Below are 24,216 nucleotides of genomic sequence, written 5' to 3'. Positions count from 1 at the left end.
ACATCTATCTTTATCCCTTTGGCGGGGTTGCCCAGGCATGCCCTGCTCGCTACAGCAGAAGTACACCAGGCTCCCGCTCAGGAGTGCAGATGAAGGCTGTCAGAAATAATAAGCCTAGGAAGCAGTGATAAGATCTAACCGATTTACATTTCAGGGCCCCCGGTCGAAGTAAGCGAACGCCGTTCTCTTTGAGTCGGGCTCTGTGGTGGAGGCTTCTGGTCCTCCTTTTTGGCGGCGTCATGTTGAGTTCCATTTCCATCTTGTCATCGCAGACACTTTCACCCAGAGTACTGGACTTGCTGAGGCTGAGAACAGTGACTGCGTGCTTTCAATTGGAGTCACTACAATAAAGACTGAAAGTAGAGTCTTGAGTCTTGGTAACTTAAGTTCCATCGGTCAAATGTCTATGGGACATAACTTGGGTTTTTGAATGAGCGGCTTTTACTTCTTCGCCACCTACAGAGTTTGTTATGTACGATCATTCAAAAAACCCATGTTAATTCCCATAGAGATTTGACAGATGGAACCACGAGCCTCGGCGGCGGGACTTATTCTTCAGAGGTCTAACAGTTTTCCGATTTTTCTTTTTTTTTTATATATCTATTCAATAAAAGTAATTATACAAAGCTAGCTTTGATGTAACGTGCATCAGAGGTGGTACATTCCCCTTTATGGTGCTGTATGGCTGATCCTTGCCCACAGTCTTCTCTCTCTCTCTGTTTGTCCACCTCCGCCCCCAGAACGCCATCGTGCCCTTCAAGGAGCTGTGCGGCCTGTCAGCGGTGGCCAACCTGAAGCAGTGCATCCTGGCACTCTGCCCCAGGCTCATGGGCCCCGACGGTAGCCCCCTGCTGCTGTTCGACCTCGGTGACCAGTACCCCAACCTTGAGGCCCAAGGCGTGCCCCCTGAGGTCCTCAAGAAGGTGGTCACCACCTATGAACTGGTGAGTAGCCCACGAAAGTAACCACTATGGGGTTAAAGTAGACCTTTTATAAACACGACAGTATCATAATTAATAATAATAATAATAATGATGATGTATATATTTTAAACACACAGAATAGCTTCATATAGATAGTCAAAGGTAAAAATCAAAAGCAATAGCATTATTTGTATGCATTGAGATGGATCTAGAACGTTCATCATGTGAAGTAATGAATTGGTAGTAATGCACATCAAAGCGTGCATTACGGTTCACGGTTAGCCTAGCCTTGCACCGCGGCACTCCTGCTTGGGACCTCTGGTCTTAGTGCTTTGGATGTTTGTTTTGTGGTGATTGTTCTGGAAATGCCTTGTGTGCCTTGTCCCGACCACTTTCAGTCTTTACATTGGTGTTCACATTTGCTCCCTGATAGCAAAATAGTACAACAACGGTTAACCAGTCACCGATTTAATGACTTGGCTAACATTGGCATGCTTCACGTGTCAGCTGTGGCTGGCCAACAGGTAGCAAAAGATAACGTCAAAATAAAAGCCTCTTTGTTCCAGGTGTTTTGATTGACGGCTTTGGCTGTGCATCATTGGCTTGGAGATGGCTTTAGGTGCTGGGATAAAACTCTTTGCTTGATTAATAGCCGAAACCGTGTGTGCACATAGAGAGGAGGGGTACAGCAGTTCTAGGCCATATGAAGCTGTGTTATGTAAATAAATAAATAAAATCAATGTTCACCATGGCCTGGAGTTATGTAACATGTCACCGGGGCTGCTGGGACCCAAAGCCATTATCCATGGCACATCCTGTTCCCTCCTATTGATTCTCCCACATTGTTCCTTTGAGCATGGCCACTGTTATTGCTTTCATAAGGTTTGATGTGGAAATCCCCCCCCAAAAAAACAACTAGATGAGAGGAGATGAACAATAAAGAGAAGACGCATGCAAGGATTGTCCATGTCAACAGAATTGAATATCAGGATATGTTAAACTGTTTAGATACAGACAATGTTCTACTATATTAATTTCAACAAGATTCCAACAGCGCAGAGAACAGCAGCGATCTCTCTGTCCCTGCTCACTGTCTGTGCTCTCGCTCTATTGTTATTCAGCGTAACGTTCAACACAAGCCAAACTGTGGAGAATATCATAACTAATGTGGAAGACTTAGCAGCTTTGAGCATGTTTTAACCTTTGCTCTTGCCGATAGCAATTTAACTACTATAACACATCCTTAGAGATCTGGCAAATACTGAAGAACCAAGACCTCACTCCATGGCATCTCAACGGGATTGAACGTGTTCTCAATGTATGGTGCTTCTTTAGACGGTTATAGAGTTGCGTCACACTTTTGCATAGCAGTGCGGGGTCTCCTGAATATTCAGTAACCTCACACACGCCTGACACACTTGTTTGAATCCCAGCTGTTGCTGAATATCGGGCACATTAGCGAGTCGCAGAGTAGAACAAAAGCAAGAACACCCTTCATAGAGAGGCTGTCGTTTGCAACACATCAGAAAGGTCAGAGGTTGCGCTGACTCTGTTAAGCCATTAGCATACCATTAATAGTCACTCCTCTAATGGGCTGTTAATGCCAGTGCACGGATATCTGATTCTGAAAAGTAATTTGGGGTGTGGAGATACAAACAGATATTTTATGCGCAGTGGAGCCCAGAAAATGTCTTGCGGAGCATTGCCACTATGAAAAGTGGTATTAGAGAAGTATTGCGCCTCTATAACTATCATTAACTAATGACAAAATACAATTGTCATTTATATTTTTCCCCTCTTAACGCGACTCCCTGCTGGGAATATGCTGTGAGAAAAAAAGCCCATGCACAACTACGATTATGGACTTGCCAAGTTATGATTTATTTAGTGTTGCTGTGTAGCAGTATAGCTTTTACTGTCATGGCAGCGCTCGATCGGCATGCAGAGGGAGAACTCGTAATGGGCGGAGGCTGACGAGACTTGGCAAGTGGAGAACGGTTAAGGTGCCCAAGGTGCCATCAGCACCACCAGCACGACCTGCCCCACACCCACGACTCCACTCAGACTCAGAATGGACAGCGGGATAATTGGCCCTGATGGAAAGAGTGCTGGGCAGTTCGAGGAAGGGAAAAGGGGAAAATGATAGGCGTTTAGGGAACTAAATCAAATAAACGAAGGGTGGGCTGGGCTGGCTTAAGAGGCTCATAGCCATGGCGGGGCGAGGACGTGCATGGGGGGAGGTTGGCTATCAGATAAAGAGACTTGAGACTCTGAAGACTGATGACCAAACAACATAAGGGCTGTAGGTAATGGCTGGAGCGACGCGGTGAGAGAGCCATCTGGAGTTACAGGGGATCTGTGATCGTAAGCCGGTCTGAGGATGGGCCTGCTCTGGCTCCCAATGCCCTTTCGGCATTCAGAGTTAACCACCACAAAACTAGTCAAATGTCAGTATTGGACAATATGGTCCAATTTCTGAACTGTTTCAACGAGTGCTGAAAAGAAAGAGAAACGTCCCAAAAAAAATATTATCAACTGAAAAATTCCCAAACTGTAACCACAGTGGCGTGCTCAGCCAGGTTTAGATTTGTCATTGTTTAATGGTTTGATTAGCCACTAAAGCCTGCTTGGTCCTCTGTTGAAAAGAGCCTGAATGTTAAAATAATAAGGCATAAAACTGTCCTTCTGTGAATTCCTATTCAATTAAGTCAACTCCCACGATAAAGAACGGGCCTTGTTACTCAACGTTTTCAGTTAAAATCCACACCAGGCAAACGGCTCCGACCTTGTTTAATGCCCGCTAATGTGGCCGGCGAACACACTTATCCTCTAGTCCGCGGAGGTGTAACGTAGTCCGCCCACTCGCCTCTGTTCGACCCCTTTTAAATACATTTTAAGATGCAGCGTGTGCCAGCCAGACGGTAATTTCTTCCCCCCACCTTCAGGGATATAATTACCATGCGCACGACAGCCCCGCCGGCCGGGGAAGTGCAGCTGCGGTGGAAACGTCAGCACGCAGCAAAGTAAATCCCACTGTAAAAAAAATGTGACCTGGTGGGGGAGGGGGGACACACTGGGTGGGCAACACGTCTGACAACACATTGCCGATGCTGCATGCATAGCCTCGTTTTAGATGCAAACAACACTCCAATGCGTTTCATCCTGGTGAGCCTTATTCAGTCCAAAAGCAGCACTGCGCTTTGCGTTTGTGCTGCAGTTTTTGCCAGTTGTGGACGCCAGTGGTGATTGCTCAGGATAATCCAGTTTAAAAGAAGATCCCTCCTTTCGTGTTTACCAAATAATAATACATGAGGAAATTTAGAGGAAGGAAATAACGGAAAGACTACAGGGGTTACTATAAATACACACAGGGACCTCTTCTGTTACGTAGTGGTAGGGTGTTGTTTGATTGCAATTCCCTGGGTTCATAAAAATCGACTCAAGTATATTTTAGAGCCCTTTATTCCAGTTACAGTCCTAGCGGGCTTCACACTAGTACACGTTAGATGACGCCCCCTCACACCAAGTACTCAAGCGAGAAAGAGAAAATCTCCCCAAAAGCCAGAGTGAGGAAGAGATCCTTCCAGGGATAGACAGGAGAGCACTGGGTTTGCAGACACTGAATATCCTATCAAGAATATTCCTTGTTTAAAAGTATCGTAGTCCTAGTAGTAGGCGAAGATAGTCTAGTGTCTAGGCTGATTCACTCCTAACTGAAAGGCACCGGGTTCGATCCCCAATGTCACCATCCTACCTGGTAGGCGTATCCAAAATTAAATGTATAAAATGTATCCAAATTACATTTTAAGTTTATTTGGTTAAAAAAGTCTTGCCGTATAACAAACAGTTTGATGTTAAGGTAGTGTATGTGAATGTGTGGATGAACCTAAGGTGACAAGAGCGAGAGCATAAGTCATGTGCTGAGTGATCTACATACGGTATGAGTCAGGTCGTCAACTAGACTTAAGTGTTTTCATGCCCCCCCGCCTTCTACTAAGGGTGTGCTCGACTTAAAGTCACATCAGATTTGTCAGGCCAGATCTATCATCGACTGATCATACAGGATTTGTTTATATATTTGTCTCGATGATGCCTAATTTTTGGGCTTGTGTGTTGTTTAAATGCTTGAAAAAACAGAATCAACCGTCTTCTCAAGGTCTCCCCAGCTGTCTGTAGGCGCAGTACCTCCGCTGAATGCCTCTACCAACAATAGAACCTTTCTCCATGTAACGATGTAAACGTCCGTTCATGTTTTCTGCATTCAATTTCACAGATAATCTAGGCTACTATTAGACTTGTATACCTTAATATAGACAGTCATTCATGTAACACATCGATAAAATCAACACCTAAGAGACTGCAGATGGGTTTGAGTGAAAAGAAGAGTTGGAATTGGAATGTTTATCCAGATATTATGTTTACTTCTAGACTTACGATCTATAATGTGCTCTACTTAGAAGAAATAATGATTGGATAATGCCAATGCCATTACACAAAGTGGATATCAAACAAAAGACATTTCAAACAAAGGACATTTATTGAAAGAAGTACATAACGCAGCAAATTACACACAGAAGACTGAATCAAACCGCCAGCCCCACAAAAAAAAACATTGCACAACCGATGGGCTTTTTTCCCCCCCAATGCTGCGGTACCCCTCAGTCAGCAGCCCTGTCCTCCCAGTGGAATGTCCCGCTGATGCAAATGCACAATCTTCCCGACACAATCCCCCCCGACCCAGCGGTCCGACTGAAGTCCACGTCGGCTGGGTGTCTTCCCATTGAAGATTTCAATCTGTGAAGATCAAGGTTGCCCATCTTTTACTACCTGTGTGACCCGCTCCCTGTCGTCACGTAAAGAGACGGACTGGCCTGCTGGCCCGGCCCGGCCCTGTGCTGCAGGGACATGCTGAACTCCTCCGCAGCCCCGTTCCCTCCCTACACTAATGCAAACAGAAGGCTGAGCAGCTGAGTCACGGCCGGGAGGTCTGAAGGCACTAAGATGCATCTATTTTTAAACGTATATTTAGTATTTATCCTCTCTCTGAAGTCGATCAGACAACTTTGGTCTGACTATGACTGTATGAATGGGACCGCTTTAAAAGTGTGTGTGTGTGTGTGTGTGTGTGTGTGTGTGTGTGTGTGTGTGTGTGTGTGTGTGTGTGTGTGTGTGTGTGTGTGTGTGTGTGTGTGTGTGTGTGTGTGTGTGTGTGTGTGTGTGTGTGTATTTTATACACTCATACACACACTTCACCAGCTCTGCCAGCTTGTTTGGGGCAGTCGGGAGTTTAGGGCCTTCCTCAAGGGCATCTTGATACCGGCCGTGAGGACCAAAGAATGGTACCGGAAACCTTCTAGTTGCCAGGCAACATGCCCCCCCCCCCTTAGGCTGGTGCTAGCGTCAAATATTTTGTCAACAACTCAACAACAGCAGGCACAGATTGCAAATTCAATGCATGATTCCCAGGCTTCCTCAACAAAGCAAACCAGTAATCAGAACAAATCGTAAAAAAAAAATGGAAATAAACGTTGAATTAACATATTTCAATCATTACAAAGAAATAATGAGAATATGTACACATATTGTTACTTAAATAGCAACGTGCATTATGCTGTTTAGTTATGTTTACATTTGGTTGGGAGTATTATTGAAAGCAATACGTAGAGATATCTGTAAATTGGTGATACCCAGTTGTTTAATTCCAAATTCATCATTGTACGTTCAGAAGAGGGGTTCCTTGCGTTAGCTTTTATTTTCCATTAGCCAATGTGATGCAGAGTTCCAGTGGCCTAGCCCCTGTTGAAGACTATAATTTGTCTACAAACACACATTGGATTAGCAGGCCACCTGTGATGCGACAACACCACAGATACGCAACTTATCTCGTCATATCCTTTCTAGTAAAGCGACAGATGGGTAACAGAGCCGGTGTGTGTGTGTGTGTGAAGGGTACAGGTGTGACGATGTGTCAACAGTTAAGCAGTCTCATTATGTTGCCTGGGGGAAGAGACGGGTACCTGAGTTGAGTCCGGTTGCTCCTGGGTGATAACAGGTGTGACCGTTTTTGGCCGGGATGGCTGACAACCCCCTGGTCCTCCTCCTAACATTGCTGGACAATATTTTCCTTAAGTCTCCCACCTCAGAAGAGCACCAGTAATGCAAAGCCTTTTATCACAGTGAGCCATTAGCTCAGAGTAAAGTAAAGATACCAGCTTGCCTTGTTGTAGCCTTTATGACGCCCTTAGTTTCTCTGAGGATGTGCACTTAGAGGTCTTTTACATGGTGTGCTGCCGGAAATTATAAAGAAAATGGATTCTCCCTCATCCCATCTAAATTAAGTCAGAATTAAAGTAAGTCAAACGAATGCCCTTTGGAGAAGAGTCGCTTATAAGACTCTGTAAACCCAACTGGTTGTCTGTATGGGGTACTAAGAAATTCGTTTTTTAAAGGCTTAATATAAGACCGATACGTGCTAGAGCAAATATCCAGGGGCACTTGGAGACAAAAGGAAAGGCTGATGATATTGTTTAATGGAGAGTTTAGTTGCTGACAGCACACAGAGTAATCCATTAACTCCACTGAAACCTGATTAATCAATAAACAATAGAGTGAGGGGAAGCCTGTGGGACGGTAATGGAGCGCTTACATTCTGGAAAGTTTGGCCTGGGCACAAATCTCGATTTCTTTCAAGCTAATGGACAATTTTCGATTCAAACCTAGATTTCTACGAAGACCAAAATATATGCTCCATCGTTTGAAGCATCTAATGAACCCCTTTTTTTCTACTGGATAAATGGGGAGCATATATTTTGCTATGTTATATGTAACGTGTAATGTAAAGGACAATGATAAGAAAGAACTGAAGAAAATGATGCTGCCAAAGTTACCTGCTTTTCTGCAGGTGCTTATGCCGCTTTTCCACCGACAGTAACAGCTCAACTCGCCACGACTTAGCGCAGCACGACTTGGTTTGGTTCCAGTCACGTCGTGTTTCCATCTAAAAAAGCAGCTCTTTAACGTGGGCGGGTCAAATAAAATTACTTCTTCAACATGGGCGTGTCGCATAGCACGCGACACATCAACAGACAGGGCTACAGAAAGGAGCATATCCACCTCTGTCAAGGTCCACGGCGTGTTCTTGCGCGCTGATCCTGCAGTGTTCAATAATCAATCACTATTGTTGTCTGAACGCTGATGCTACTATTTAAAGATGGCAGTGTCGTGCCGAAAATGGAATCCCCGTCTGAAGTCGCACCCCCTCTTCGCTTATTTCGTCTGTGCTGTGGTTACATGAATTTACAAGTCTTACATGTATGACTTGTAAACTATTACGTATTTTAGTGCCCTCGTAGTTCATTATCATGAATGTGACATCTTGCGTTGTAGGTCGCCTATAAAATGTAACATCGCTTTATGTGACAAGTTGCTCATCTTGTGATGATATGATATAAACACTGCTATAACGCGGAGAGGGGCTGCGATTTGAGACGAGGATTCCATTTTCGGCACAACACCTGGTATCGGAAAATAGGCTCGGATGACAACTAATTTAGCGAAAACAGAAGTAAAAACTATGTTTTTGTCGGTCTCCCCAAAACACTATATGAACGTTCTGCTCTGCTTCAAAAACAGATTTTGAACACAGTCTTTTCATGACTTTATCTAGTAAACTGTCTTTTTGGATTGTAACATGGCCCCTCCTTCCCAGAACTCTCAGTCCAAAACGCGTTTCTTAAATTGTGTTTGAATCCCATTTGAAACAGTGAGTTCACTGACACTTTAAGGCGGATCTGCATAGTCTGGAACTTTCATAAATCTCTTATTTTGAGGTTCAGCAATTTCACTAACCGTCGGACAGTAAAAATGCAATTAAGAATTAATTAAATCAAAGAATGCACCCAGCTCAATGTACTGTGTTAATGACCATCGCTGTGGCACTACCTAAGACCACCCGCATAGAGGGGATGTCTTCTGTCCAGGGCTCAATCTCCTCAAAGGTGAATCCTACTTCCTCATTGGTCTGTACGCCGGTGCTTGTATATCTTCTTGAGAACACGTGATTCTGAGCATGTGCAAAAAGTCACACAACTCTGGCCAATCTTTATGATGTGACCACGATGTGTTGTACACACAAACAAATATGCAAACGTCCTCCACTAGTTTCTATCACAAACTAACCGGAGAATGTAGCGTGACAGGCTGTATGTCGCCCTATGACGTTAAACTGTGTGGACCGAGCCACACTGCTGGAGTGTAATTCAGCCTAGACCACCACTATGACCGATGTAGTGTGATGATTTTTTTTCTGAAGCCCCTGAATCGTCTGTTCGTCATCATTGATTGTCGAGATCAGTCTTTTATTTCTAGTTTGAGGGGCGTTTCTGAACGCCTTGGAATTGAATATTTGAATCTGTTCACCAAGACCCCCTGCTGTGTAGAATCTGCGCAGGCACTGCTCCACTGCATAATTGTCCGCATGTTAATCAGTCGCAGCGCCTTCAAAACAAGCCTGCTTATATCACGTCGTACCAACCACACAGGCTAACTGCTCATGGCCCTTAAATGATACGCTTTCAAGTGTGTGTGTGTGTGTGTGTGTGTGTGTGTGTGTGTGTGTGTGTGTGTGTGTGTGTGTGTGTGTGTGTGTGTGTGTGTGTGTGTGTGTGTGTGTGTGTGTGTGTGTGTGTGTGTGTGTGTGTGTGTGTGTGTCTGGCCTCTTTAATAAAAAGCAGTCGACGCGTCCGGATGAGAATAACTTGTCTCCTTCCTGAGTCGTCCTTCCCTCCAATTTACCAAACGCGGCCCAGCTGCCTGGCCCGGCCGCGCGTCCGTAATAACAGCCTGTTGTTCAGCCTCTCCTTCCTGGGTCACCAGCTGAACATCCAGCCCCGTCGCGCTGGGGAGAGGAGTTGTGGTCAGGGGGGAGCAGTTGCACGCAGATGGAAAAAGTACTCATTTGGGTCTCTCTCTATCTCTCTCTCTCTCTCTTTATCCAGATGATCCAAACGAGCAGGACTCTCCTGGAGAACTCGGAAGCCGTCCACGAGAGAATCCTGCAGACTCAAAAAGCGGGTAAGACGCCGTGACAGCACATGTGGACAACAAATCCGAAAAAGAATACTATACAATACGTGCTTGTTCATCACCGCCCCGAGGCCAGAGTGCAGTGTGTCTGAATGGTGTCGGCTCAGCAAAGACACCGCTGATTATAGCGCTCCCCTCAGTGTGGTCCACGTATTAACATCCCCTTCATGTTCATGTGTATCAGCCGGTGCTTCCTCTCTTTGTCGGGGTGTGTTTGATTTGGCACCCGTCCTCCTAATTAAAATGGATTGTGTGTTGTGCAGAGGTCTGAAGAGCAGGGTGGGTGGAGGTAACATCTAGGGGGCCGGTGAGGCGAGATGAAAGGGGGCCGCAGACGGCGGTCCGATCTATGCTAGCTCTCCCCTTGTTCTCATGCAGCCAACTACAAGATAACCTGAACGCACGCAGCCACGCACGCATACTTACCCACTCATTCACTCTCTCGTATTCATGTGTTAGTCTCCCTCTCTCTTGGACATGAATGAAAGAGAATTATTCACAAGAATCCGGTTGAATGTTTCCCCGAAATCCTTTCTAGAAGGCTAGGATTTGATTCAGATGGATTATATCAATGCCACGCTCTCCTTTTCTGATCCTGACATCCTGTACGCTCCGCGACGAGGAGATTTCCAGGAAGTCCTAATCGGGGTCTCTGATACAGCTCTTTAGGACCCTCACTTCTTTGCGTTTGTAGTGGTTGGTTTCCCACTAGACATCATATCTGTGTGTATCATGATTGATCGATTAGTAATGGAGCACGTCGATATTGTTGACAGACTGAAACACACACAGTCCACTTCAAAGCAGCCCGGGGACATGAAACTCTGCACGCTCGCTCATTAGCCTCGCAGGCATTAGCATGTCGGCACGCTCACAGAATATTGCGCCCACGAGTTGCCTTACGCAGCCAAACGCATTTTCTTCGCAAAATGCGGCGACGTCTCTAGTTTATGATTGATTCCTTCTTATGAACTTAAAAAATGCTGTTGCGAGGGGATTCATCTCTGGGCTGTTTTGAATGCATGAGGTTTGTAAATCTTTGCGGGATGGTGTGATTTAAGAAAAACCCTGCTTTCAACTCCTCTGTTCAACTCGGCTATCGTGTGTTTTGTATTTCCTTGACCTTTATAATCCCTGATGCATGGCGGGCTTTGTTTTCTTACCATATCTTTTTTTTTATTCATGAAAGAAGAAGTTTATGTAGAGAGGAACTGAATTTTTATTTTTTTTTGCTAGGTCTTAATCTGAAGATCCATGTTAAATTATCTTGTTTTAGTTCCCTCTCGTGAGGCCAGATATGCTAAGCTTGAAGGATCAGTATTTAATGCCTGGTTTCCTCCACCCAACTGTGGGGTTGTCTGTTGAAATTGGCCTTCTTTCTGGCCTGTCACAATGTGTCATATTTAATGGGGTCGGAGATTAGGATAATCCAGGCCTGAATTATTAGGAGGGAAGGAGCTACAGAACCACACCTTACTGTTGGAGTGGCCTTTTAGACTGTCTAGTAACATATACACACACACACACGCATACATACATATGTACATACATACATATGTACACACACGCACACATACATACATATGTACATACATACATACATACATACATACATACATACATACATACATACATACATACATACCGGTACGTACGTGTAGACTGGGAAGGAGCGGATTATGTATGTATGTACGTACGTACGTACGTACATTATCCGCTCCTTCCCAGTCCAGTGTTACACAAGGTTAATCCAGAAGGCCCTCTGGGAGTGCGGAGGCAGGAGGGACAAACTGAATGAATAAAACAAAGACAGCCATTATTGCCGGGGCTGGGTTTTATTGGCTTTACAGATGGATAACGTATCAAATATTCATGGAGTTCATTGTCCTGTCACATGGCGGTGGGGAGTTAGGTGCGCTGTATTCTGTAAAAACCAAGAGCGCCGGGCAATATCGCACCGTCATTTCTATTCATTATGGTGTTCATGCACTCCCCAGATCTCCACTGAAGACGTTGAGCACCTAGAGGGGAGGGGCGGACCAAACGCAACACCCTTGAATTTCGCTGTAATAACGTATTTCCAGAGAAAACCATCGGTGTGAGGGCGGGGAGCAGTGTAGGGTTCCGTTGGGGGACAGCTGTGTTTTTATTGGTTGGAATGTTATGTCAGGCTCCTTGGATTTGGTGATGTCATCATCACAACAATGAGGTGATTTCAGGCCAAGTTAGTAGACAAGGTCAAACATGCTGATTACATGTCTTTGAAATATGCCCTTTGAGGGCATCATTGAGCTTCAACTCTTTGCCATCTATAGAAAACACAGCTCTATGTACAGTGTTCCCAGAAACATATGGTGAGGAAGATATTGTTTGATGAAGTGGATTTTTGCTCTTGAATGCTTCATTAGTCAACTACAGCCAACTAGCTGTTGTTTTTCAAAAGAGCCAACGATCTATTATGCTGTACATGTCGACTTAAATAAATGGCTTGATGAATAACTTCTCAATATGGGCCATTTTAAACAGGGTTCAGGAGACCATATGAAAATGATGCATGATAAATTGTTGTCGTACAAAGAGACATATTCATTTGTAACCTGAAATCAGCTCGACCAATTCAAAAGGCAACTGTTGGAAAGTAGGCCACAACATGGCAGACTAATACACTTGAACATTGATTTAGTGTGTGTGTGTGTGTGTGTGTGTGTGTGTGTGTGTGTGTGTGTGTGTGTGTGTGTGTGTGTGTGTGTGTGTGTGTGTGTGTGTGTGTGTGTGTGTGTGTGTGTGTGTGTGTGTGTGTGTCGCAAGTAACGCAAAATATGTTTTTTACTTGAGTTATACATGAGTTTAAACTCTGAACAGCATGTTGTTTTCTGAGTCGTGTGACCCTTACCCAGCCAGTGGAAGGTTACGGAAGCCATGCCCGCAGCGAGTAACCGTGAATATCCATCAGACTGCTTAGGAAGAGCCAGCTCTTGTGGTGTGTGTTATTTATGAGTCAACAGAGTTAGCCGGGAAACACACACACACACACACACACACACACACACACACACACACACACACACACACACACACACACACACACACACACACACACACACACACACACACACACACACAGTGTGTTCTCTGTTCCTGGATCTCACTGTGGCTCCATTGGCATTCATCACAGTTGGATGGTTGCACCTTCACAGCAGACTAACAGGAAGAGCAACACACAGATGCCGCTCAGCACTTCAATGTGTTTCGGCTGCCGCTGTGGCCATATTGGGCGCTCTGAATCCTGTGTTAACACTACAAATATGTATTATTTTGGTTTCCGAATCTCTTTATTGCTTTTTGCACAGAAATGATACATACACAATTGGTAATGAAGAAGACTGTTGTGTTTATGTTTTCTCGAGCACGCCTGAGTTACAAACATTAGCGTTAATATGAACTGACATTTCAGGCGAATTTCAGCCACATTACATGGCTAGCCTAGCACTAGCCCTTTTCAAACCTCAGTATGTATAACCTCCACCAAACCATTCGCAAACCCATACCCATATCAAACACGCATACATAAATGTAACCTTCTCCAACCTAATACTTTACCTAAACCATCTCTAACCTATTCTTAAAACCTCATACCATAACTGGACCACCTCTATCCTAATATCTCAACTTAAAACCAAATAATTTAACTTAACCATCAATAACCTGATACCATAACCTAATCTCTAACCTAATACTTCTGCCAAACCCTTTCTACTGCATCAGGCAATACAGTGGTTCCTTGCATTGCAGGAGTCTGACCATACTGTCATGAGCCCTTCTCCTGACGCGGTCTTGCTTCCTCGTTGACTCTCGCTGGCCCCCGTCCTGGACTCCACTGAAGCTTGGCAGTCCAATGACGGTTACTTGTTGATCTCCCCATGGTGGTGTCACTCACCTCAGGGGTGAGGTTTATTTTCCTGCGGCTGGGCGGATGAGAGCGGTCATCGGTCTCTGGTCCGTTTCTTCGCTAGCGCAGATCCATCACGGGGCTGTCAGGCGGCTTCATGGTGCAGCGGCTGTCTGGCGCCGTTAGCGACCAGCTTTTCTCACAATGAGCGGTCCCCTCTGCCCGCCAGACTCCATCACATGTTGCTAGGTAACCCTTTGCTGGGAGGGTGCCTGTGTGTTTTTGTTTGTGCCTGTCTGTCTCCAGTACAGTCATGCTTAGAGTGCATTAAGCGTGAACACACTGCTCCAGGGCATTGGATTTGTTTTTGCTGAAATAGCTAGGGGAGAAAATAAAACCACGGGTGTGTGTCATCAGGCGCCGTTGCTGTTTAGCACCTGATGATGTAAAACGACAGCTGCGTTGCATCTTATTTTCCCGCCTCTTTGCTTCTCCAATAACTGCTCACTTTTCTTGGCTCAGAAGGGGTTCTCACTTTGTCATGGTTCCATAGAAGCCGAGGAACCCGCCGTCTCGGAGAAAGCATCCATCTTTCTATGTGTACGAGTAGGATGTGTGTGTAGTCTCTCCTTCTCCATCTCTCTCTCTCTCTTTCCCCAAGCCTCTCTCCCGTTGCCAAGACAACGTCATCAGCAACATGAGTGGGCATGGCCTGACCCAAATGTGACCTAAATGCTGCGGTTTTGCATGCCCTTGGTCTGCACATAAGATGCATGTGTACCTAGCCCCCTTAGTGTTTCTCAGTGTGGTTTATCTCCTGTTCTGTTGCGGTGTTTAAACCACACTTCAATAATAACCTGCCTGACCTCACCGCACATCCTAACATAAACTCAGTCATGCAAGAGACAAGGGGAGGAACAGAAAGAGAGGGAGGGAGGTCGGAGGGGAGGGAGAAATGGAGAGAAAGGGAGAAATTGAGAGAAGGAGAGATGGTGAAGAGATGGAGAGGGAGGAAAGAGATAAAGAGAGAGGGGTAACAAACAGAGGGGAGCTCTGTCTCCCCGGAGGGAATGGGTAAGAGAGAGAGGGAGAGAAATGGAGAGGAAGAGAGAAATGAAGGGAAAGAGAGCCAGCATTTGATGGAGAGGGAGAAAGAAATCGGGGGAGAGAGAGATGATGGAAAAGAGAAACTGATGCAGCAATAATGGAAGAGGAATAAACAGTGGACAGGAGGGGGGCAAGCTCATCGAGGGACAAATCCCTCCGCTGTCTGCGATCTTGAAGCTCATCCACCGCCCAGGACCAGCGTGTCTGTGCCCAAACCACCACACTCCACTGCCTCTTTCTCTCTCTTTTCCCTCTCTTTAATTTCTCTCTGCTTCTGGAGTCCTTTCCTTTCCTCTGACCTTTGTTGTTTTGTATGCGTCTTTGCTTTCCTTTCCTCTTATTGCAACTCCTTCAATACTTTATCCCTTTTCAGCAGAGAACAAGCCTCAGGTTAACCTTGTGCAGAAGGACACGACCGTCCATAGAGGAACATTGCAGAAGCTCCTCTGATCTTCTTCCCCTTCCTTCTTTCCTCTCCTCCAACTCTTCCTCCCGCTCCCCACCTCCTTCTCTCACCCCCCCTCCCCCCATCATCCAACCTCCATCCCCACCAACCCTTCTTCCCACTCCCCAACCAACTCTTCCGTGACACCTCCCTCCCCTCCACTCCTCCTCCCTCTCTTCCTCTCCCTCCTGCAGCGATGGAGTTCCACGAGAACCTCCAGGAGCTGGCGGTGAAGGAGGGTCTGAAAGGGAGGAAGCTCCACAAGGCGGTGGAGAGCTTCACGTGGAACATCACCATCCTGAAGGTACAAGCAGCGGCCCCCTGCCAGCCGGCGGCACCCCCTCCATGTTAACAGAGGTTTCATCACACACTTTCCTAGAAACATAGCACTTACCTCCTCCCCCTTACTTCATAATGAACACAATTTACATTCGTTAGTGAAAGGTAGGGGTGGGAAAAATATTTGATTCTTCGATGCATCGCGATTCTCGCTAGAACGATTCTGTCTCGATGCAGATAAATTAATAATCGGAATAAAAAAAAAAAGATAATATATTTATTTATTTATTTTTGCCTGCTGCAACATTCTGTTCGCCAGAGAGGGATATTTTTGGTCATTTTAAAATTATTGAATTTATCTTCAGTGTGTATTGGCCAATCTGATTTGTCTTCACACGATTGCGATTCAGCCTACGCAAAGCATGCGCGCAAACTCACAGCCAGACACAAGAACTCCTTCTAATTCAAGAGCAGCTTTTCCTTTAATGACATAGAAATTAAAGATTAGAAAGAAAATAAAACTGAAATCTACTTTTTGCATGCTTCCATATTGTGTTATAATGCAAGCTGCATTGATTATTGCGTTGTTCATAGAAAGTCATATTTGTGACAAAAGCTTTCATAACATATGACATGACATATTAGATAAGTTAATTAATCTGTTAATGTCTTTAATGATCATCACATAAGTAGGTAGTGATTAGCAAACTCTGAGTAGCAAACCCAGATGTATCTATATATCTTTGAAAATCATGTATGGAAATGTACATAAAAAAAATTGTTGCATCGATAATCGCTTCAGCATCAAATCGTTGACCTCATAATCGGAATCGAATCGTGAGGTGCCAAGAGTTTCTCACCCCTAGTGAAAGGGGAGTTCAAGTATTACTGTGGTGAAAGCAAATGTAATGTAGTGTCGCTAAATGTTGATAAAAGGTCTAGGTCCATTCGTAAAACAAGATGACTTTCATGTATCTCATCCTAGAATGATATGAGAAGAAAGGGATGCAAGAATGAGGCGGATCGGACGGTGGACAGTTTGTCTCCGAAAGAACACTGAAGTTGAGGCATTCCGTGTCAAAGTGGACATGCCAGATAAATCACTCTTTCCATCCTGTGCCAAGCACATCAAGCCAACATATTTCCTTGCAGTGCAGTTCAGTGCAGTTCCTCTTGGAGGCGATTTTCCTCTATTGCACATCGACCTATTATGTTTGTGTAAACTACTTAGGTGCCTGGATAGGCCATAATGACTCCCATGTCTATTATTTGGAGTAACTGCAAGCTTTCCCCCTCTCTCTGGCCTACTTTACCACGGACATAACCTCTTCAACAACAAAGTTTGAATAGAAAACAGGGCAACTTTAAAACACGGCAACAACATGTCCACTTCAATTCAATCCACAACAAAGGAGACACTAATGAATAACTGCCCACTTTGTAGAAGGACGTGTCATTTCAGTAATAAATTCCTGGATTTATTTCAGGTTTCCGACAAAGGGCCTTCTTGCTGCCAGGGACGTTTGCCAAGCTAACTGCTCTATTTGTTTTGGTTTGTTTACCGTAGCTTTCATTAACAACTCCACTGCATCCACAACCCCCAGAGCTAATTATCCATGACCTTGTGCGGCGTATGTATGCCAACGTTTTTCAGAGGGTGTTGATTAAGACCACCTCCCAGGTACAGCCCTACAGCCCGAGTGATAATTTAAACCAAGGCACCCAGGGGAAACGGCGTGGCTTCTTGACAGTGTGTGGTACGGCTGCATAATTGATCAGGCTGCTGGGCATTGGTCCCTCCACTGCTGATCAAGGCCGCTGGAATACCACCTGACCTGGGGACTACTAAGGGTCCCTCCATGGGATGTCAAGTCTGGGTGGGGCTTGTTTATTAGGTGATCTAAATGCAGTATGGGATGTGTCTGTGCTGATTAGATACAATCTCCTTTATTCAGCGAGTCACAAGACAAACACTCAAGGGATCAAGGTAAGGGCAAAGTATACACCTTGATTACGCGCCTCAAATGACAAAATACATAGTCACACCTCAAATTACACTTCCACACGTAGCGCTACACACCTACGGCGGGCAGGACGGCCTGGCCGCCTGGTTAGGGCAGTTTACTTTTTGCCAACATTTTCTAGTTTGCGCTCAAATCTCTAACGACATTCAATAAGTTGCTTTGGATGAAAGCAAGAGATAACTGAAGATAACGCTTCATTCATGACCAACGGGAAATGTGGTAATCGACATTCGTCTCAGAATGAGATGTAATCACATCCATTTCCGTGTCGACCCCTATGACCTCATGACCTTTTGACCTCTGCAGGGCCAGGCGGACCTGCTGAAGCACGCCCGGAACGAGGTGCAGGAGAACCTGAAGCAGATCCACTACGCCGCCCTGACCTCCAGCCTCAGCAAGGGAGGCCACGGCCACCCCCGCGTTTCCTCCGGCTCCTCCGAGTCCAGGAACGGCCGCGGCCTGCAGGTCATCCCGGAGAAGGCCTCCGCCGAGGACCGGCTCTCCGACCAGGACTTTTGAGCCGGTCGTGTTCTCCGGTACCCTACCCCTCCTCCGCTCTCACCCGCCCCCCCGCTCCACAACCCCACCACCTCCTCGCCACGCCGCCTTTTGCCTGTTAGGAACCCTCGTACTTTGTAGCCCGACACTGAGTTCAACTACTCCCAACCCCACAGACACTTTTGTTTTTTGTACATTCCCGCCGTTGAGAACATTCCCAACGTCACACACTCATCCTTCTGAAAGCTCCTTAGAGGCGGGTTCAAAAGAACGGAGCCAGACTGATGTGGCATCCAAGGGAAACGTATAATCTGTATTTAGGATGATTCAGATGCAGCCTTCCAATATGCTGGCGCAGTGAGTCAGCTGAAGACGGGTGTGACCTTGACAGCTCTGCTCAGATGGCGCCGCCTCACTGAGTCTTCACAGGGATCACCTGAATACCAACAAGTATTTCCCCCGTCAAGGGAGCGAGGCGTCTCGGGGCGGGGGGGGAACCTGGGACCTCACCCCCAGCCTGAGTTGGCAACCTCAGGCTGGGGGTGTTCTCCACTCTCAACCGCACTCTCACCACCGATAATTTACCGTTTAGCGTTTGTCGCCCCTGTACTTCTGTACCACATCTCCACACCTCACTATCGGGGGAGCCGGGGGAAACCTTGGGAATCATGTAGCCATGGAGCCGCCTTAGCCAGTGGTGGCACACTCAAACCACCGGACTGGATCCTGGGCTGCAACGGGTCGGATCCGGGGTTCCACCGGAGCGGACTCTGGGTAGGAACGGACCAGAGTCCTGCGGCTCGTCCGGACCGGATCCTTTTTTTCCGATGGATCTCTCAAAGCACAATTTTACTGAAGAGTATTTTTTTTTTCTTTCTGCCCAATCAGAGACTGGAGCTGTGAATGTAGCGGTAGGCAGAAAGGAAGGGGAAGGGGGGGGGGGGGCGGGGGGACAAGGTAAAAGAAGAAAAGTATAAAATAACCGATAAGAACCGTTTACAACACTGCACTTGTTTGTGTTCTTGTCTGCCAAATAGTATGCTATCCCTCGTGTACAGACGGAGTACCCTGGTCCTTTTCTTTATCCCCGACGTGCATCGTTTTATTAGTCTTATTGTAAACTTGGAAATAAGATTTATTTTGTAAAAGATATGACTTGTTCATGGAAGAGAAAAGAAAAAGTAATTATTTTATTCTGTATAGAGCTCTTAATTTGGCAGGCGGGGAAACTTCTGAGGGGTGGGATGAGGAGAGGGTGTCGCAACAATGTGACCTATTGACCTTTCCCACTGGAACGTTCCTTTGTGGAAACACTAGGAACAGTAGTAGAATGTAGTGCGTGTGTGTGTGTGTGTGTGTGTGTGTGTGTGTGTGTGTGTGTGTGTGTGTGTGTGTGTGTGTGTGTGTGTGTGTGTGTGTGTGTGTGTGTGTGTGTGTGTGTGTGTGTGTGTGTGTGTGTTCTCCAAGCAAACGCCCCAAGTGTCAAATATTAAACCAGCAACTTAAAGCAACCACAGAAAAGAGCTGGTGGCATGTGACCTTGAGCTCAACAACTAACTCAAAGATGTTTCTGTTTATTTTGTATTCATAACTTGAATTCATTCAAATGAATTATAGAAGAGATTGTGTTTTTTCTCCCATGGTATTTTCATTAAAAGACCCGATAAAGAATTGACTGCTTCTGTGAGCTTGGATGTCGTTTCCACAAGATTATTCCAGATGAAACCCGAAGAAATGCCATATCAGCACTACATGTTTGGTCTCTGCTTAACCCATTCACACACCGGTATTTGAGAAGAAAAGTGAGTCTCTCTTCCCAATATCGACATAGTAGTGTCTTTAGTTCGCTCTGTTTCAAATGGATAACACAATGAGGAAATTTGAGTCGTTCTAAAATAATTATTTTAAATATCTTTAAAGAGGCTACGCTACAATCAAACTGCAGGCAAGACATTAATCCTTAATGAAATTTATTGGATTTCACTAGGTCACTTTGGATAAAAGCATCTGCCAAATGACTATAATTACAAAATAGATGGATGGAGATTAATATAAGCTTACAAAAAGCTAGACATTGGCAAACAAACACAAACACATTTAGCCGTGCCAAAAAGAAGCCTTGTGACTCATTACTGAACAGCCGGCTAGCGGCCTGTGAATATGTTCTCAAATGCACCATATTATCCTTCAACTTGTGTTCTACCATATGCTGTTTTCATTCCCTTTGCTTCTCATTCCTACTCTGAACTGATGGACCAAAGTGTGTAATTTTAAGGAGCAGTTCCTATCTGTTTCTATTAGTGGATATAATGCTTATTTTCTCTCAATGTGAAAGAATACAGAACAACATGGAGAGAAAGAGAGACCAGACCAATGGAGAGAGAGGAGAGCTGGACATCAACATTACATCTTAAGTTTTGTTTTGTTTCCACGTTTTTGACTACTTTCCTGCCTAAACAGTGCTGAGGCATTGTTTGTGTAGCCTGAAGTATCTTCCACCCCCCCCATCCCTGACCCTCTTTAAGGCCATCACCCCTGGGCTGTTACCAAGACCAAAACACATGGGCCCCCTGCAACTGTCCCGTGACAGCCCGTACCCTAACTCAACCCTGTTGTCAAACATTTGTGGCTGAAGTACACGTGAGGAACACTCCACAGCCCACTTACCTCGCTGTTTACAGTCGTCTCTTATCCCCCAACTTCCCCTCTCCCTGTCTCACATCCCCCCGCCTTAAAGCGGAAACATCAACCACATTGACATCTGGTTCCTAGCCAGGCGTCACTGTTCGCGACACAGCTAATTTTTAGTAATCCGTTTCACATTGACTTGCACGTTTTCTCTTGACATGCTGTCATTGCGCTCTTGGCTCCTCTTCTCGCTCCACTTCAGCACTCCAGTGCGTGTTCGATGGCTTGTGCCCTGGCTCTCTGTGTGTTCACCAGCGCTGGGAATTAATTCCTCCTCGCGCAAGGGCGCTCAAAGTGGCTCAGCTCTCCAGTCTGCCGCCGACGAGCACTTTTGACGAGCCACAGTTGCCTAGGCAACTGGATGGCAACACGTACATTGAGGCTGGTGTGGCATTATTTATTTTTTTATCTTCTTCTTCTGAATTTGCCTGCAGTGCTTGATGTTGGAGCTGTGATGAGCTGAGGAGGATGGAGTCTCAAGTTTTTTCTTACAGGATGACCGCAGAGTACTGCAACAGGCCTAGGTAAAGGCCCGCCTTACCAGTGTCTGTTAGGCTCCTTACCAAACATGACCCACATGCACTAAGCTATCGGTCGGGGTCTAACTAACACCGTATAGCCTAGCAAGGCATGTACTGATGATACCCTATGAAACCATGAGGAAGCAAACTTTGTGTTCTACACGTACATCATACATCCTAGCCCTGGTTTCCCTCTCGGCAGGAAGTGGTGGGGGTCAACCTCGTTCTCCCTAATGCACTTTCAGAGTCTTCTGTCGGGTAATCACTTGTCACTGAATACCGAGCACAGTGTTTTAAGGCACGGACAGAGCTCAACATGCACAGAGAGTAAGAAATATAAATACAACGCACTCGCTACAGGCGACAATAAGGGATGTCATCTCATGTTTTTTCTTTCTTGTGCATATGCAGTTGATTGAGCTGCATTAATCTCCATAGGTAGACACAGTGAAGTTATAAAGGTAAAAACCTTATCTACGGTTGAATGTTATCTCGAGAATAGTACAACAATGAATTCAACTCAATAACCACTACATATACATTTGTATAACATGAAGAATTCTGAGAAGAAGGATTGGCCGAGAGCCACAGGTTCAGTTAAAGTTAGGAGAAATATAGTGGGTTGTTTTATTAGAAGTACAAAAGCCCCTGTGGAGACCGGACTGGAGACTGGGTGGTGCTGGAGCGCCGGTGAGAAGTCAGGCGACGGTGAGTGTTGGTCTGGAAGACATCAGTCTCACGGCGGGAACAGGAGGAGGCCTCACGAGGACCTCAACAAAGCAAGACGGAAATCCCTGCAAACATGTCAGTTGCATCAAAAAATACAGATGAAATGAGTGGAAGACACGGGGTAAAGATTTTAACGTCTCATCTCTATGATGGAATGCTTGTGGATAAAATATGCGGTAAATGTTATTCAAGACGGTACCCTGTAGTTCATCTTCAAAATAAGTGTAAGACGCATAAATACATGAATCGACGCGGGGCTGTTTGGTAAATAACGTCGGACCGTACCATGACGGCTTGTTATGGGCCCAGTAAAACAAATGGTCTCTGCCGTCGGCCGTGTTTGTTGTAAAGCGGTGGCAAGCCGTTCGTCTTCGGGGTGTCTAGGCCCGCCGTGACGGCCTCCAGACACCGCTGAGGCGACCACAGACATCACCCGCAGAGATAAAGGTCAATGGAAGAAAAGCAGCGAGCAGTCTATCTCTCTTCTCTCTTTCCTCTCCGCATCACTTTCTTTGCCTTGTATCTTTTGTGTTGTTATTAATATCTAATTTCTTGTTTTCATTTTTGGAATAATTTGAATTACCCTCTGTGGTCTGCTGCCTTGCTTCTCTATTGACCGTGTACTTATATACCTTCGGTTTCCATCCCCCCGCTGGGCCATCATTGGTCATATGTCAGGTCATCCAGGAGTGAAATTGACATTTGAGTGATAGGAGCCACATATATCTTAAGCCACAACAACATCCGTCAAACGACAGAAAAACCAAGGCAGGTTGAAAATAAATGTCAACCTATATGAAAAATCCAAGTGTACATCCCAAGTGATGCGTACTGACTTTATCAGATATAGGTCCAGCACAATGTCTGCTCATGCAGAGGTTTATATGCTTGCTTAGTGTTTTCATGGTAGCCTCCCACAGCATAATGCAACTACATCGCTGATATTTGGCCCAATACACCCTTTGCCTTCAGGATTGTAAACAAGACACTCTACGTCACCTCTTCCCAAAGCTTGTTTCTCTTCAATGTGAATACTTGAGCAGTCCTCTGACTGCTCAAATGCCTGTCCCTGAGCACTTTCTCTGGCCTTTTTGTGAGAAGCCCTCAACAGCACTTTGAGCATCTCTACGAGCGAGTGATCGCTGCGGAGTAATATACCCTACAGCCATTTAGATAGATAGGGCCAAGAAGCGTGTACTACAAAGTGAGGCTTTGTATGCAGGGGCGTGTGTACACAAGTGATACAGAGTGATGGGAAACCCATAAGAGCTTCATTCAAAAGCAACCCCCCTAACGCTAATAGGCAGCCTTTCTTTCAGAGGAAGGGAATAGCTAGCGGAATGCTAATCCGTTCAACCAGAGGTCACCTTTTTCCCAGAAGGCTGCTGCCAGTTTTCTAACCACACACCACTAATAATAATAATTAATAATAATTGGTAATTTTATCTTGGGACAGGTGGAAGAAGTATGCAGATTGATTGTATTTTTGCGGAAAATACACAAAGATATACATGTGTGGTATGCAGTAGGGAAGCTACTACTGGAATCCAAAAGATTGTTGTACACAAGGCAATGTGCAAGTTGGATTTTTCGCACAAAACTGAATGAATTTACATTTACATACTGCATCTTGCATTATTTTACATACATGACTGGGGCAAGTAAGTCTTGTTGGGAGAGCGGGATGGTGGTCTGGATTTGTGACTCCCATCTGAAATGTTCTGGGCTCGAACCCCAATATCTGTAGTTTATCTGTAGGCTACTTCACAAAGCAACTTTGGATAAAGCATCTGCATGTATCGAGGTCCAGTGCCAAGTGCAGACAATGGTTGTAAGCTCATCTTGGACCGCTTCTTCTTAATGGATGGAAAAGGTACAACAGGCACTTTACAGGACGTCTCGTTAAACAATGAGGCGTATTTACAGCAGAACACGTGACACCTTTATCCTGGTTTGTTGTTTGTCACCCTGTCAGAGTGAGGAGCCACAGACAGGGCCATGTTCACAACTTGGAACATTCATAAAATGT

General features: G+C 45.5%; 1 protein-coding gene across 1 annotated transcript in view; it reads left to right on the top strand.

Moving 5' to 3' along the window:
- The window catches only part of LOC132467287 (inactive phospholipase C-like protein 2), a 46,877-nt gene extending 26,957 nt beyond the window's left edge, over nucleotides 1–19,920 (top strand). The window contains exons 3-6 of the mRNA XM_060064470.1: nucleotides 741–944; nucleotides 9,920–9,995; nucleotides 15,643–15,752; nucleotides 18,058–19,920. Of these exons, the coding sequence (XP_059920453.1) occupies nucleotides 741–944; nucleotides 9,920–9,995; nucleotides 15,643–15,752; nucleotides 18,058–18,270 (603 nt within the window). The 3' untranslated portion in view covers nucleotides 18,271–19,920. The remainder of the gene's footprint in view (nucleotides 1–740; nucleotides 945–9,919; nucleotides 9,996–15,642; nucleotides 15,753–18,057) is intronic.
- The last annotated feature ends 4,296 nt before the right edge of the window (nucleotides 19,921–24,216 follow it).

This window comes from Gadus macrocephalus, chromosome 11 (assembly GCF_031168955.1).
Source record: "Gadus macrocephalus chromosome 11, ASM3116895v1".
In the NCBI taxonomy this organism is placed as follows: Eukaryota; Metazoa; Chordata; class Actinopteri; order Gadiformes; family Gadidae; genus Gadus; species Gadus macrocephalus.
This window is presented reverse-complemented; position numbering and strand designations above follow the sequence as displayed.